This window comes from Marmota monax, unplaced genomic scaffold, assembly GCF_021218885.2.
Source record: "Marmota monax isolate L192 unplaced genomic scaffold, Marmota_monax_Labrador192_F-V1.1 WCK01_AAM20220418_F8-fsc00063, whole genome shotgun sequence".
In the NCBI taxonomy this organism is placed as follows: domain Eukaryota; kingdom Metazoa; phylum Chordata; class Mammalia; order Rodentia; family Sciuridae; genus Marmota; species Marmota monax.
Window position 1 is genome coordinate 4,997,696 of NW_026693726.1, and position 17,526 is coordinate 5,015,221.

General features: G+C 38.1%; 1 protein-coding gene across 1 annotated transcript in view; it reads left to right on the forward strand.

The window, feature by feature from the left end:
• Window positions 1-420: 420 nt before the first annotated feature.
• Window positions 421-17,526, forward strand: part of Tram1 (translocation associated membrane protein 1) — a 30,949-nt gene continuing 13,843 nt past the window's right edge. Inside the window, exons 1-6 of the mRNA XM_046460494.2 lie at window positions 421-683; window positions 9,487-9,550; window positions 10,830-10,951; window positions 11,074-11,190; window positions 12,879-12,937; window positions 14,546-14,630. Coding sequence (XP_046316450.1) covers window positions 561-683; window positions 9,487-9,550; window positions 10,830-10,951; window positions 11,074-11,190; window positions 12,879-12,937; window positions 14,546-14,630 — 570 coding nt within the window. The 5' untranslated portion in view covers window positions 421-560. The remainder of the gene's footprint in view (window positions 684-9,486; window positions 9,551-10,829; window positions 10,952-11,073; window positions 11,191-12,878; window positions 12,938-14,545; window positions 14,631-17,526) is intronic.

The window sequence follows — 17,526 nt, forward strand, 5'->3', positions numbered from 1 at the left end:
ATTTTCAGATTTTTCTGGACGGTGGCAGTCGCCTACACAACTGACCATCAGTGTTTCAAGAAGGCACTAGTACCGAGACCAGGACGGCCAGGAGGACTGGGAAGCACGCCTGCCACCCTACACACCATGGCGCGTGCGTCCCGGCCACAGCCTCAGTGTGTTGATAGGGCTCAGGAAGCTCGCGATTCAAACGACTCCCAACCCTCGGCCAGGCGCCCAGCAGAAGCGCACCGCTTGGTTCGCTGCACACCAGCCCGAGGCGTTCCGCGGCCTCCGGTCCCCAGGTGGCGCCGTGGGCTGGCAGGGGCGGCCGCCGCTAGAGTTAGCACCGTCTCCCTGGTGCGCATGCTCGCGCCGGGTGCGGGCTCACTTTTTTTTTTTTTTTCCGGGCGGCCCCGGCGGCTGCGTACTGGCTGTGGGATGGGAAGTGAAGCCCCAGCGAGCGGCTGCGGCGGGGCTGTGAGGAGCAGCCAGGGGGAGGCGGCGGCGGCTGGTCGGTGAGCAGCTGGAGAGAGCGGAGCCGGGGCGGAGCACCTGCAGGCACGGGCGGCGGCTCCACCATGGCGATTCGCAAGAAGAGCACCAAGAGTCCCCCGGTCCTGAGCCATGAATTCATCCTGCAGAATCACGCGGACATCGTCTCCTGTGTGGCGATGGTCTTCCTGCTGGGGCTCATGTTCGAGGTGAGCCCGCCTGCGTCCCAACCGCCCGCGCTGCCGCCCCCAGCCCGGGCCCCAGCTGCCAGCCCCCGGCCGTGCACCCGGGACACTGGGGGCTCGGACCCGGGGAGGTGCGGGCCTGTCCCCTCTGCCCCGCGACTCCGGCCGCACTCGCCCCTGGCCGGCGCGGCGAAGGGAGCCCCCTTGGGCCTCGCCGCCGCCCTCAGGGCGTGGGGGCCGCCGCACCGCCCCCTCCCGCCGGCCGCGTAGTTCCTGGTTCCCGCGAAGGGTTACGTGGCAGCCGCCGAGGGGCCGACGACGGGCGGGGGCGGCCCCTGCGCTGCCGAGCTGGCTCCGCGAGGTGGGCGGACTTGGGGGCGGCCCGCTGCGGCCGCCCGAAAGTCCTGCGCAGGCCGGGCAGCGCGCCGGCCCCCGGGCCACAGGCCCCAAGTGACGGGGTCCCTAGTAGGACAGAGGAGGAGGCTAGCGAGAAACCGACGGGGTCCGACGTCTGCTGCCGGCTTGGAGGGCGGCGATCGCAGGGGACCGGCACACCGGTGGCTTCGAGTCTTATTACCAGTTAGCGAACTTTTTACCCTGGCGCTGGCTTTTGCCTTGCTAAAGAAACGAGGTCTGATACAGAAATCGAGGTTCTGAGCAGCTGTGCGGTGGAGTCGAGTGATACGGTTTCTTGAGGCAGAAGAGACTGAGAATGTCAGGAGTGTGTAAATTCTCTTCCCACGTATCTAGTATTTTGATGACTTACTTAACAGCTGTTGAATGTGGGTAATAAACTTTGCAAGGTGAACGTGTAACATCCTACGGGTTTTTTTCCTCACTTCCCAGCACACACGCCCAATTCCCCGCCCCTCCACTCCCATAGCTCGTGGGTCTCATCATATACACTGAGTATTTTATTTATTGTGTTGTCTCCTCTTCCTCTGGCATGTAACCTTGGTAAAAACAGATATTCTTTTTTTACCGGTAGTACTGGGGATTGAACTCAGGACTTGAGATATGCTGCGTAAGCGCTTTACCATCGCGCTGCATCCCCATCACTTTTTAATTTGCGAAAGGATTACACCATACTGCCCAGGCTGGCCTCAAACTTGCCTTCCTCCTGTCTCAGCCTCCCCAGTAGCTGGGATTACAGGCATGTGCCACTACACTCAGCCTTGCTAATTTTAGTTTAGTTTTTTTTTTTTTTTTTTTTAACTAATCTATTTCCATCACCTAGAATAGTGCTCTAAAAGGATGAGTGAAATTAAGAATCCTTGAGAAAAGTTAATGGAGTAAAAGACTGCTAGCAACCAAAAGATGAATACATTTTTAAATGAAGCCCATTTGGGTTTTTTTAAAACGTTATTAAATAACTTAACATGTATTTTTGTTTTATCTTCTCCAGTGGGCCACTACTCAGGAGGTAGCAAGTATAGATGACATATATCAAGCTTACTAAGTGACCCAAGACTTAGACTTGGTTTTTCTGCTCTTTATAAGGAAATAAAAATTACCTGTACTAGCCTTCTCACAGCGATTAAATGATCAAGTAATATGATGTGAAGACATCGGACACTTTACAAAGGATCATAAATGTGTGGTATTTTAAAAACAGGATTAGGTATATAGCTCAGTGGTAGAGTATGAGACCCTGGGATTGATCACCAACAACACATAAAACACAATGCTAAACATTTGTACTCTATGAATTTGATATTTTTATATACTTTCTGTTTTGATATTAAAAGTATTGCTTTCATATTTGCATTATACTCACCAGTTTTGCATAACTTGCCATAACCCATTTCCACATGGTAAGAATTTCAGACTTAAAAACGACTTAGAAGTATTATGACCTTAAGGCTTATTTCAAATGCTTTAATGAAAAGAAAATAAATCAGAAATTTGGACACTTAGAAATACTGTGGCTTTGCTTTTATGTGACCAACTTCACGTTTTTTCATCCCATTTTCTAGGGAAGTTCACTACCCATACCTGGCCCTCATGTTAATGATTTTTTAACAGTGAGTGGATTTTTCACCTTTCTGTTAATCATCTAAATAAACACAACAAAAATACTAAGTAGGGCTGGGGATGTAGCTCAATGATAAGAGTGCTTGCCCAGCTTGCATAGGGCCTTGGGTTCAGTCACCAGCACTGTAAAAGCAAACCCACATCTAAATAGAAGTTTTTAAAGCCACTTCAAAAAGGACTGTTAAAATGGTATACAGAAGAGGGAAATTTGTACAAGTCGTCTATTTTACTACATGTTAAAGTTATAAGATTTGAAAGCACACTGTCTACATATGGGAAAGTATTAACTAGGTAAATTTTGCTAATTGACTTCTAAAATAATTGTCATTGAACTTCAAAGTTAACATAATTATAAAATTATAGCACTTGTGCTGAAATAATAGAAAAGTTGATATTTTTGCAGAATCATTAAGTCTTTCACATAAGTATATTGAGGAAGTATCAGGATTTACAGTGAAATCAGCAAAGAAATAACGTACTTTATTTATTACCAGCCCAAATGAAAAAGCAGTGTAGATATACTGTAAAAGCATGGATTCTGAAGCTAAGGGATCCATGTTCAAGTTATGCCATCTCAGAACTTGTTTCCTTATCTATAAAGTGGGGTTTGTTGGGTTACTCAGAATTAAAATTAGCTAATACATATATTGCCTACTGCAGTGTTTGACTTACAAGAGGGTAGCTATCAAAGTTGGCGAATAGATGATAGCATTTTTATAGGGGAGAAGAGATTCTATGTACTGAAAAGAAATCTGTTTGGGACAAATATAAATGTTTCGTTTCTATAAACTTTGTTATCAAAAATTGTGAATTTTGAGGAGATGGGGTTGTGGCTCAGTGGAAGAGCGCTTGCCTTAGAACTTAGGGTTCCTAAGTTGCTTAGGCTGGTATGAGTGGGGCACTGAGTTCTATCCTCAGCACCACCTAAATAAATAAAATAAAGAATTCTTTCTAAAAAACAAAAATTGTAAATTTTGAAATCATGGATTTTTTTTTTTTACAATCTATCTGTACACGTAATACAGATTAATGTTTCACATTTGAGTTAAAAAATTAAACATGTAAGGATACTTGGGAAGCTTTCTGAAAGTAACGTGAAGGAGGAGTGAAGAGTTAGGAGCTCACAAGAGAAATATTTCTTCCTAGAAGGGGCAGACTTTCCACATAGATGTTCAAGAATTTATAGATTTTGTGCCTTACAGGTTTGAGGGGGGCACTTAGAATTACAATGATCTTGGAACAGTTTTCGGAGGTTTGTTTGATTTTTAAGCACAGTTTGTATTAATTCCAGCATTTTCTTTCCTTCCCTCCTTTCTTCCTTTTGCAGTACTGGGGATTGAACCCAGGGGTGCTCTACCACTGACCTACATCTTCAGCTTTTTTTATTTCATTTTGAGTCAGGTTCCTAAGTTGCCTAGGCTGGCCTTGAACTTGTGATCCTCTTGCCTCAACATCCTCACTTTCTGGGTTTACCAGCATTGTGGCACCATGTCTACCTCTTTCTTTTTAAGAACCGTAGTTTTATATAAAGAGTTGGTAGAGAAACAGAATTTGATATTCAGAAATCAACTTCACCTTTCAGGAATCAAGACCATGTTGTAATCATACCTTTCTTTAACAAGTATAAAATACTTAACATCTCTGTATAAGAAGAAAACTGGCAACTACTTAATTAAAGCTATTATGATATTCTTGACTTTGCATGTAGCATAGGATTGATTAAAATATAAGTAAATCTCATTTTTTCTCATAAATGGAAGCCATGGTATAAATGTCCCAAACTGTCGTAAACTCTTGTTTTTATTTATTTATTTTTTTTTGTGCAGTATTATTTCTATAGCATATTTACATTCTAAACCAATTTAGTTTGTTTTAATTCCAACACTGGTCAAGATGTGAAGCTTAGGAGGCCTGAAGATGATTAGGAGAATGATTTCTGGTTTAATGTTTTCAAACTTTTTAGGGTATGTAGTTTGTGTTTGTCCTCCTCTTATTCTGTTTAATATCTCATGTTAAACCAGCTGGAGGCTTTTAATTTATTTGAAAGCCTAGCATAAAAGGATAATCTTAATTTTTGTTGCTTTTAGAATTTGATACTAACTTTATCTGAAAAGTTTTGTTTGTTTGTAAAGGACTCTTTAACACAGAGTTTTCTTAGCTGTGATATTGGTGACCTCGTATTAGACACAAGAAACAGGGATGGAGGCAGGGGGACTGTTTGTGTAAAGTCCAAAGATATAAAAACTGATTCAGTTATCAATCAACTTTATTTTTTAAAGCCCAGGTTGTGGCTCAGTGGTAGAGTACTTGCCTAGCATGCGTGAGGCACTGGGTTCGATCCCCGGCACCACATAAAAATAAACAACAACAAAAAAATTTCCTTAAAAAAATAAAATTTGTGATTGTTTTTACAATCACATGAACTGGGTGTGGTGGCTCAACCTGTAATCCTAGCTACTCTGGAGCCTGAGACTGGAGGATCCCAAATTCAAGGTCAGCCTTTTCATTCTGCTACTCATAGAGCATTTCTTTACCTCGTCCAGACTATTATGGTACCTTGGCCACTTTCATTTTCTCCAGTATATTTGCCCCCTTGCTGCTTTGCTTTTCTCTTGTATAGCCTTTATTCACCTATAGTAACCCCCATTCTTCAGCCACCGGGATATGTTCTAAAACCCTACTGGATATCCAGAACCACAGATAGTACCAAACTCTATAGATACTATTTTTTTCTATACATATCTGTGATCAAGCTTAAAATATTAGGCACAGTAAAAGATTAATAACAACTAATAATAAAGTAGAACAATTATAACAGTGTTCTGCAATAAAAGCTCTATGAATGGAGCATGATGGCATATGCCTGTAATCCCAGCTACCTGGGAGGGGAGGCAGGAGGATTGCAAGTAGGAGGCCAGCCTCAACTACTTAGCAAAACCCTCTCTCATAGTAAAAACTGAAAAGGGGATGGGGATGTAGCTTAGTGGTAAAGCATGACTGGGTTCAATCCCCAGTACTACCCAAAAAAGAAAAAAGAAAGCTATGTGAATATGATCTCTTTCTCAAAATGTCCTATTATACTGTACTTATACTTCTTCATGTGATAATAGAGGATACATGATGAGGTGAAGTGATGGGAATGATGCAGGCCTTAAGCTACAATGCAAGGGTTATTGAAAACAAGCACTCCCTCAGCAGTTGATCGGATAACCAAGACAGCTACTGATACCAAGATAGCCAGTTTCATATCTAGTGTGGATGTGCTGGACCATGGTGAGTGATTAATGTCCTGGGCTGGATAGGTAGGAGACAGCATAAGATTTCATCCCCCTGTGTGGAACATTTATACAATTTAAAACTTATATTCCTGAAGTTTTCCATTTAATAGCTTTAGGCTGCTCATTACTATGGGTAGTTAAAACCACAGGAAGTGAAACCAGGATAAGGGAGACTGCTATTTCTGCTGCTTCTGTGCCTCAATTCAGATTGCTTAGGGTTACCAAGAAAAGCCATACATTGCATGCTGATAGATATATTATGAACCAGGCTTCTAACCTCATAACATAAATAACATCCTTTTAGCTTTTTACTTTTTCCTAGCCATATAGGTACAATGTAAATATTCATCACTCAGGTCCCCATTGCGTTTAACATGTGTGTGACATTGTTTTCCCCATACACAAGGGGAAAAAAACAACGTGAGTTTATTAGGTATAGATTTCTTCAGTTTCCTGCCTTTTGAACTTACCTATCTTATCTCTCTTGTCCATTGCAGGTTAAGCATACCTAATACAAAATCTATATTGAGCTAAAATCCAGAACTTTGAATCTATCCCCAAGATACCTCATTATGTATTAACAGATATTCCAAAATTCTAAAAAGTTGAAATCTGAAATAATTCTGATTCTAAACATTTGGAATAAGGAAGACTCAGCCTGTACTATCTTGTTCCCAGGCTAAGAGGATTTTCAAGTGTACTCATCTTTACAGTGTCATTCCCTACCACATTTCTTTAGTCAGTTTCCCTTTTCTGTCTTCAATGTTTAATTTCTCCCTTTTTTGTAGCACCTGCCCTGTTGCTCATTGCACAAGCTTTGTCTCTCCCATCCTATAAACAGTATTACAGGATGGCTCATCAGCAGAGTGCTTGCCTAGCACATTTGAGGCACTGGATTTGATCCTTAGCACCACATTTTAAAAAAATAAACAAAATAAAGATATTTAATCTGTTGCATTCTCTCTGCCACATCTCTTTTGAAACTTTTGACTTATAACTACACGTTTTTAAAATGTTTCCCCTTGGTTTTTGAAATGTCAGGCTCTCTTCATTCTCTTTGTTTCTCTACTAGGTAACCTTATAGTAACAAGTACCTGAAATCATCAATTTATAAGAGAAAAGGCTTAATTTGGCTCACAGTTTTGGAGGTTTCAGTTTGTGGCTGGTTGGCCCCATTGCTTTTGGCCTGTGGCAAGATAGCACATCATGTCAGGGAGAGCATGATAGAGCAAAACCCATTCACCTCATGGCAGTGGTGGGAGGAGAGACCCCAGAATCCCACAGTCTCCTTTGAGGCCATACCCCCAGTGACCAGTAGCCGTCCCACTAGGCTCCCCCTCTTGAAGGTTCTATCACTTCTTAACAGTGCCACATCCTGGGGTCCAAGCCTTTAGCACAGGGACCTTTGGGGGTACACTTATGCAAACAACCATAGCAGAGAGATACATTTTGGCTTTTTGTTTGCTGTCTCTACAGGTCTGATGTTGTCCTACTTCTTTACAAATACTGTAGACTTTCCATGTGTGACTTGTGTACTTCCACAGCCTTAACTTCTGTTTATAAATAAAAACTCTCAAATCTTTACCTGCTAAGTTCTAGACGAGGCTTTAGGTGCCTGCTGCTTTTTCCACCCATGTATCACAAATCCCAGTTTGTCCAAACTCAATTTGTTCTCTTTTGCCCAAAACCTGCAGTTCCTGTATTCCACACATTTTTATAGTAGTAGTATTTTTCACCTAGTTTTCATCAATAAGTAGTCATCAATAAATAATCCTTGACGCTTTTTCTCTTGCTGTCCAAGAATTATTCTGCTCATGAGTGCCTCCTGTGTCCACTACCATTGCCTTACCTTCATGTGCTCTCCTGTCTCCACTGCCAGGCCTTACCTTCATGTGGCCTCTTGCACATGTCTTTGTCTTTTATTTGGCTTCCATGCTTACTCTAATTGATATCTATTTTATTTGATATTTATTTAATAATATTGATCAGTTGCCTGATATGTGCCAGGCCCCCTACTAGGTCTCTAAACATACAGTGGCAAGCAGAAACGGCTCCTAAGAGCTTATTTTTGTAATGGATGAGACAAACTAATCATACCAGATTATGTGTTTCAAAGGAAAGACACACAGTTCTCTGAGATAATCTGACAGAGGAATGCCCTGCTCTAGAAAGATAGGGAAGTCCTCCTAGAAAAGATATAATTGAACTGAGATCTAGGGGAAGGTTTGTTCAAGGACCCTGTAGAAGGAGGAACTACAGGGGGCCAGGGATTGGGAAGAAATGGTTTGGGATGAGGCCATGAAGAGGAGTCAAACAATGGGGAATTGTGTAGACCACATTATCCTAAAAAGATAGGAATCCAGTGAAGGATTTTTACAGGTACGGTGGGAAACAGGGTAACATGATTAGAAGATCATTCTAGTGCCGTGGGGAGTGGATATGAAGGGGCTTGAGAGACCATTTAGCAGGCCAGAGCCAGCAGTCTTTCTAACAGGCATAAATTAACATCCCCCTCTCTACTTACAGTCATGCTAAAAATAAAACCTAAAATACTTAGTTCAACAAGCAAGGTACTTTCTAGTACTCCATTAATGTTTCTAGGCTTTTTTGCTACCTCTTTGTGACATACGTGCTATGCCTGGCCTTGTATTTACTCCTGCCCTTACCTTGTTTCTTCTACCTGTATTGGCCTCTTCACCCCGCCTTGTGAGCCTAGGGAACTTCTGTTTTCCAACAAGGCACAGTCCCAGCATTACATCCTCTGAGGAGTCTTTCCAGAATAGGCTTTGCTCCCTACCCCAGGGAAAAAACAAATTCATCATTTATCCAGAGGGCCCACAGCGAATGCTGTAGAGGTACTGATTGTACAGCATTATAACCATTTGCTTACTTGTCCTCCGATACAGCTAAACACCTTGTTATCAGGGATTATTTTATATTTCATTCCTTCTGGATTTTATCCTTTCTTGTGCCTGGTGCCTATAAACGTTCCGTTTCTGTTCTGACCACTTTACTTTTAGCAGCAGTCAAGTCAATTAAACATTTATTGACTATTTAACTGTGCCAGGTGTTTGGGAGATTAACACGTAGATCCTGTGTGTGATCCATTTTTCTCATGCTTTAACTGTACTTCCTTTTATTAATTTTCACTTAAAATTTTCTTAATAGGAACTTTGTGTTCATCATATAGGTCTACAGTAGAGAATCATTATTTGTGAAATCATTACTTACAGAAACTACAGAGGTTATTGCTTTTAAAATCTTATGGAGATGAATTACACAAATTCATCTAAATTACAGAATACTTTGGTGGATTACCACAACTCACAGGCTCAACTCTGGTGATCAGGAATTCCCATTGTGTTTGCCTAGCATGGTGCCAGCAGAACTTGGGTGCCCTTGGTTCTTGGATTTGGGAAAACAGAATTTATAATATTTTTCCCCTAATCTGCTTATTTGGAGGAGGATCACAAATTTATTTAATTGTTGTTTTCTTTTTTTTTTTTTCTTTCTAGATAACAGCAAAAGCATCTATCATTTTTGTTACTCTTCAGTACAATGTTACCCTCCCCGCAACAGGTACGTAGTTTTTGTTATGAATTTCCTAGAAGTTCAGTTGAACATATTTGGAATACTCATAAACACTAGATTCTCCACTTATTTTCACAATCTCTTCCATGATTAGACTGAACGTTATTTGATAATTTATGATACAAGAACTGATGTTTTGGGTTGACTCCATCCTATACGTTATATGAAAATTAGTTTTACATGTTTAATGTTTATTATATATATTTTTGTGAATGAGTTTGAAATTCCATCAACAAACTTTTTGTATTGCCATCTCTGCCCTCAGATATTTTCATAGAAAAATTCTAAGAATAGATATTTTAAATATAATTTTAAATAATTGTTTGGTCAAGACTTCTACAAGCACATGTTCAGGTTTAGGTTTTTTGACATATGAGTCATATTTTGGACTTGGAATAACAATTCCTTTAAACTTATTTCCATCTTTTATTGTGCTCTACCGCTAGCAATCATTTTGATTAGAGAAAATGTCAGTAGATTAGGAGTTACTGGGTAATTGCATCCAAACTATACTTAGTGGTTTTTTTTTCAAAAAGTTTTATTTCTAAACTGTGCTATGTGAAAGTCAAGTTGTTATGGGAAGTTGATTGCAGTTAAGTACAGTAATATAACTAGCATGAGGGATGGACTATTTGGTTAATAAAATATGAACATATTTAGGAAGTCTTGAGAACAAGTGTCAGCAGTTCACAAGTATGTGATTTAGATTTGTTTTGAAAAATTAAAGCAGTTGCAAGGATTAAAAACAATGTTAAGTAGTGGTTGCATCTGTGTCTACTGCTTACAGGTCAAAACTAAATCAAATCCATTTTTCCTTCAGAATCATGATGGTAGGGTCCAGTTTGAAAGTAGAAGTGGAAGTTTTGAAAATTTTTGAAAAAACAGAAGTTTTGAAAGTTGTTGGAAAAAAACACAAATAGCCTAGCATAATTTTATCAACCCATGATCTCTAGCCCTGGGATAATGTCAGTTATTAAATGTGGCCTTCCCTTCCCTGTTTTTTTGGTCTTTGATGGCTGTAACTAACATGTGTCAAGTCTCTGTAAGTAATTTCTGAAGTTTTGGGTTTGTAGATAGTTTCCTCCTCAGTTTTCATTGCCCCTTAAGACTCATGATGTCCAAGAGCAAATTATCTATGATATTTCTGTAGAACTTTTTATCAATTAGGTTAGTGTTCTTTTGTTTGTTTCCATAACTATGTTGTACTTGGTGCTGTTTTATAATCTCATGTATATTTTTGTGTATGTATGTCCTTTTTGGCCTTCAGAAGAACAAGCTACTGAATCAGCATCCCTTTATTACTATGGTATCAAAGATTTGGCTACAGTTTTCTTCTACATGCTAGTGGCGATAATTATTCATGCCATAATTCAAGAGTATGTGTTGGATGTAAGTATACAATCTTAGAAATCTATACTTTGTAAAGCACTAGCTCTCCATATTATGATAGTCATATATTGAGTATGTTTTATAATTTATTCTTAATTACTAATACCTGTTTTTATTTTTAGAAAATTAACAGGCGAATGCACTTCTCCAAAACGAAACACAGCAAGTTTAATGAATCTGGTCAGCTTAGTGCATTCTACTTTTTTGCTTGTGTTTGGGGCACATTCATTCTAGTCTCTGTAAGTATGATCTTCTCAGTGTTCTCCTTTCTCACCAAGATTAAGAACTCTGCTAATGAACTTGTGTAAATTATTACACACAAATAGCCAAGCATAACTTTATCAACCATGATCTCTAGCCCTGGGATAATATCAGTTATTGAATGTGGCCTTCCCTTCCCTGTTTTTTTGGTCTTTGGTGGCTGTAACTAAAGTTTCAGTGATAAATCTCTCTCAGCTAGTTTTTTTGTTTGTTTGTTTGTTTGTTTTAATATTTATTTTTTAGTTTTCAGTAGAAACATCATCTTTGTTTGTATGTGGTGCTGAGGATCGAACCCGGGCCGCACGCGTGCCAGGAGAGTGCATTACCACTTGAGCCACACCCCCAGCCCTCAGCTAGTTTTTATACAGCAAAAATTCTAAGCCGTTTACTATTTCAGAAACATTTTAGTCACTGTGGATGTTATTTCTATATCTTATAGTCATTTGTAGATAGCTGTGTATTAGCAAAAAGCATGTCAGTGATAGTCTTTTTAGATTACATGAGCTGAAATATTTCCGGTCATTTCCACCTTTAAAAACAGTCCAGTTGTTTCCCAAACAATTTAAAACGTGTAGTTCTCAAATAAGACATTCAAAACCTTTAGTTGTATTACTCTAATGAGGAAAGAGAAGATAGTATCAACTTTAGTAATCAGAAATGGCAATCCCTTTTATTCAACTACTACTCCATGGTTTATAATACTTCTGAGTTTTTTGGGCACATAATTTCTTTTTCATCACCGTGTTAGAGATGAGTAACAAGCAATGTGAATTTTCTAGGATATAACACTTAATGTTAGAGATAAAACTCAACTTTTCAAGCCAGTGCTCACTGTGTTTTACTCTGCCGTTTTTAATAATACTTTATTAATATATGTAAATTTCAGTTTAAAATCTATCTTTTAAATTCTTTTAAAAAACTAAATAAGAGTTACAATTCTATGGGGAAATATTCTCATGAAAGGTAAGTCACTTAAGATTGGGGGAATTGTTTCGTTTTGACATATGTAATAATTCTCAGTACATCTAGTTATCTAAGAAAAAAGATTTGGGTAGTATCTTATGGATATAATATCATAAAATTTGGCAGCATTGTGGTCCTCTTGTCTCCTATCAGGAACTACATCTTTTCCTAAGCTCCTTCTTTGATTACCCAAAGTAAAATTCATTTCTTCCATGACTGTTATACCTATGCCTCACACCATTTTGTTATTTATTGCTTATGTTAGTATGCATACATGAATTTTTTTTACTCTACTGGATAGAAAGATTTTTGAAGGTGAGAAATTACACCTGATTTATATAAGTCATACTGATTTTCACTTTGCAAAAGTAGGCAGTTAAAATTGTACTGAAATTAACTAAGCTGAAAAGCATGCCCCGGCACACATCTATAATCTCACTGTCTCGGGAGGCTCAGGCAGGAATATTGCAAGTTCAAAGTGAGCCTCAGCGACAGCGAGGCTCTCAGCAACTCACTGAGACCTTCTTTCTAAATAAAATAGAAAATAGGGTTGGGGATGTGGCTCGGTGGTTGAGTGCCCCTGAGTTCAATCCCCTGTACCCAGTAAATAAATAAAGCTTGACTTGAGTGAGCTTTTTGAATATAGAGAACTATAAATGTTTGCATAATACTCACAGGCTAATTTCCCTGTCTTCTTTCTTAGGAAAACTACATCTCAGATCCAACGATCTTGTGGAGGGCTTATCCCCACAACCTTATGACGTAAGTCGTTTTTAAAGGCTTTTTAAAATTAAAGAACATGATCATAACATGAATAAGCAGAACTCATTATTCTCTTTAAAACTTCAGGCAAAATCATAAAATATGTGAAAGCGTCTTGGCAGTCCCACTACCTTAAGAGAAAAGTTCCTATGAACTCTTTTCATTTGTATAATCTTTTAAATATCTTCCTTAGCTTGAGACATCTGGTTTTAATGGTAATCTTAATTTGGTACACTCTTCTTTTTCCTTTCTTCCTGATTCTTTCTCTTCTTCATGGATCCATTCTCTCCATGCTTTTGCTCCCCGCTCTCCAGTCTCTTATTCCTTCCTTCCTTCTCTTCTTCTATAAACTTCTTGAGTTTAGGGATTCTTTCTTTTTGATATTTCTAGTCCCCAATTTTTTATAGTGCTTCCAGGAGCTCAGTGGTTACAAAGATGTTTAGCTAAATGCTCATTCTTTAATTCTTATTCTAGTACATCCATGTTAATGTTCCTGGCTACGTTAGCCTATTTGGGTATTTTGCATTCCTGAGTTTATCATTTTGGCTTATATTTTATGTATTATAGTCTTGATCTATAATCATTCCATTTATGTAAATCTTGTATTGGGCCCATACCCACCAAGACTATGTACCAGATTATAGTAGAAATTATCTCCTGTTTTTATTTAATATCCTTATTTCCTGGGTAAATTATAGATGCTTGTCACCTCGACAGTATTCCCTAAGTACACTGTGATTTGAGAACTGGAGAAAAGAGAAAGACGGAATAGTATGACCATGCATATCTTTGTTTGAAGTCCAGCAATAATACCCTTTTACTAGGTCATGCTCTGATTTTTAACAATTATATTAATTCAGTGAACTTTTACAGAATGGGACTATATTTCCCCCTGAGAAACTACTTCAGATTGGCTCTATATTCTCTATTTTAGAATTCTGGAAGAGAGGGCAAAGGGAGAGAGAATAAAGAGGACTTAGAAGGGCTAGGGGGATTTAATGTAAAGAGAAGAACTATTGATTCTAGACTAATTAGGATGTATCTCCTGGGGAACACTCCTGTGTCTTATTCTACTCTTTAACTCTGGCTCTGCCTTCATTTATTTGAGTGTGTCTCCATGTTTCCAACCAGGTAGAATTACCATATTTCCCCAAGGAGAAAAACTTGAGTATTTGAAATTGGGATTATCCCAGTTTCAGGTGATTGGTATCTGTGTGCCTTCACTTTTGTGTTGGTCTTTTTGCCCATCTTGTTCCCATTTTGATGAAATCTTATAGATCTAAGGGTTGATCGTGTTCCTTGTGTTTTCAGTAGATAATATGACCTACTAGTCAGTATTAATTAACTCATGGACAAAGAGCTGTGGCTCCTTTGGATTGGCTTGCATAGTTAGTCTTTGCCTGTTGCTTAATCCAGGGGGACTGACCGGTGGGAATATCCCAGGAAAATAGGGGAAAGCAGCTGCCGAAGAGTTGTTTAAAGATACACAGAACATTTTCTGAAGTAACACAAAGATATCTGCTTAGTATATCCTGATTTCCAGTATTTGTTTATTTTTTAAAAATATTATGCTTTAAAAGATGCTTTTTGCTTTCTTGTGTTGTACAGATTTCAAATGAAGTTTTTCTACATATCACAGTTGGCTTACTGGTTTCATGCTTTCCCTGAACTCTACTTCCAGAAAACCAAAAAAGTAAGCTGGTATTTTGTAGTTTTAAAAATTGTCTTGTCATTTTTTTTTCTTTTTTTGAAAAGTCTTTCTAAAATTAAATACTTTCTTTCTTCTTTGCCCTCCCTCAACTCTTCTCCTATCGTTCTCCCACCTTTCCCCTTTCCACACAGACTGAAATTCTTAAATATTTCTTGAAAAAGACTTTAATCATTGTTTTAACTCAGAGGGGAACCTTTTACCTTTGACATGCTAGTTGCTCATTTTAAAAATTGTATCAGTGGTGATGTAAATTTAATTAGAATTTAAATTCTTAAAATATAATATTAGTTTCATCTTATTGATATTCTTAGCAATTATTTGAGACAAAAAGGATTAGTCTGATTATTCCACAACTAATAGTCCTGTGTTGTGCATATTTCAAATGGAGCTTTTCTACTATCACAGTTAGCTCCCTAGTTTTATGCTTTCTCCAAACTCTACTTCCAGAGTAGTCCCTGAGCAAGTCCCAAAGAAAAATTCAGCATTGAAAAACAGATTAAACTATGGTTAAATATTCACCAGGGAAGCCTTTCCTGAAATGGGTGGAACATTCCTTTTTTAGCATGTAGGAAAGATATTTGTTTGAACCTGCTGAAACACTGTATTTTCCTCCGTTCTAGTTCTACCCTCAGTACTTCTAAAGTCAGGCTTTCATAATGTCACACACACAAAAAAAAACAACCTTATTCCTTTCACTTAACTCTTTCTCCTCTGAAACCTATACTAGCTCCTTATTGCTTTAAACTAAAGTAAAGCCGCGTACCTTTGTTCTAAGGATTTCTCCCATCTATACCATTTCTTCCCTGGTCTTTCTTCCTTTTGCTTTCTATGCTTCATTCACACTGGTAACTCTAATTTTATAATCATGGCACATCAGTTCTTTTTCATGGAATTCCTTTCCTCTGATAAGTTAATCAAACATCTTTGTTCTCTTTTTTTCCCCGGGAAGTGATTAAAAAAACGCCATAATATGATAGGCTGTGTGGAATTTATTTCAAAATAGTATCAGATGAGGGTAAGTGATATGATGTAATGAAACAAGTTTGGTCATTTGGAAATAACTATAAAAAATGAATTGTGAATATATGGAGATTCATTTTATTCTCTGCCAGTTGTATATATATTTATAGTTTTCTACACTTAAAATGTTTTTTAAGTTAGAGAGGGGATCCTCTTACTTTCAGAAATACCTTTCTAAGTAGAAATGTGACAGCTGTCCATTGACCAATTTGTCTTTGCCCTTTCAAAAGCTACACTTATTTTTATATGTACTGCAAATAGTTGATTCATGATATAGGCCTTTGTTTTGTCATTGAATTAGACAACAGAATTAGAAAACAGCACATTAGAGCCCTGTACTGTGGCACACCAGTTCTTTTGATGTTAGTTTCTTAAAAAGTAGAATGTTTTTCCAGTTAACTTAATTGTAAGGATTAGGAAGAAGATCCTTATTTATTTTAAATGTTTGACTTTTAAGTGTCTTAAGATAAAATTATCAGGCCCACAGCTTCCAGTAGCTCTTCCATATTTAGTAAGCTCCTAATGTTAATCATAGGTGTCATAGAGCTGTACTGTCCAAAAAGGTAGCCACTAGCTACATTCAAATTAATTATAGTTAAATAAAAACAATTCACTTTTTTAGTCATTCTGGCCATATTTCTTCTATCCTTTAGCTATGTGTAGCCGGGATTTATCTTTTTGGATAAGGGAGATAAGTAACATTTCTATGATTATTGAAAGTCCTTTTGTACCATGGTTCAAATATTTTAAGCTTTCTTTAGGTACTTATATACCCATGAACATAATACCTCTGGGTTTCGTTATTAATCCATGTCTATATCATGTTCACCGACCCTGGTAAGAGGGACATTTTAAAGTAATTGTTCATTTTAGTTCCTGAAGCTCTTTTCTTATCAGTTCCTGCCAGATGGCATTTCTCCAGAAATGCAATCTAATTTTTATGGGATAATTTGCATAACTTAGAACTTAACTGAAACTATTTTTAACACCTACATGTGACAGTTGAAAGTAACTTGTTTCAAGTAATTAACATAATTTGAAAGTAACAGCTGCAAATGTGTTAAACAGTTTCTTAAAATTTAGTCTATGAAAATTATTTTTAGAAGAACTCTTTACTGGAAGAAACTAGCACAGTGATTGTTTTGACCAATCCTACAGATAAATGAAGAAAGGAACACTGTTTAGCAGTTTAAGAGGTGTTTTAGTCACAAATAACTTGATTTCTTGTAAGAGGAAATTTAAAGCACATATACTGTGTACCTTTCAATAAGAGAATGAACAATTCTCCATTTTGCCTATGAGAAGATTCAAAATGTCATTTCTTAGCTTGGCAAGGTGGCATGCACCTGTAGCCCCAGCTATTCAGGAAGCTGGGGCAGGAGGATCACATGAACCCATGAGTACAAGGTTAGTCTGGGCAATATAGTGATACCCTGTCTCCCAAAAAAAAAAAAAAAATACTTCTTAGTTTCTTAGCCAATTTGAATCTGTGACCCTTTAGGGAGTCATGAAATAGCCATAAGTTTATTTCTAATATTCAGTTTTACATTGATTTTATTTATATACACACACACATATATATATAAATAGAAATAACTGGTTTTTTTTCTCACTCCTACTTCATGAAAGTTTTATTCGCACTTTTTCCTATGCAACTTCAGTGTTAATATCTGCCTTCCACTACTGCAGCCACTTTTTTAATCATTTAACAAAAAGATTTTCTAGAGTCCATCATGTTTGTCTTTACAGGTTCCTATTAGACCTCAGTTAGCATTTTTAAATATTATTGGCCAAACTTTTTCAAACTTGTGTGCCTTACTCAAACATTTATTTGTTGCTCAAGACAGTCAATATGGAT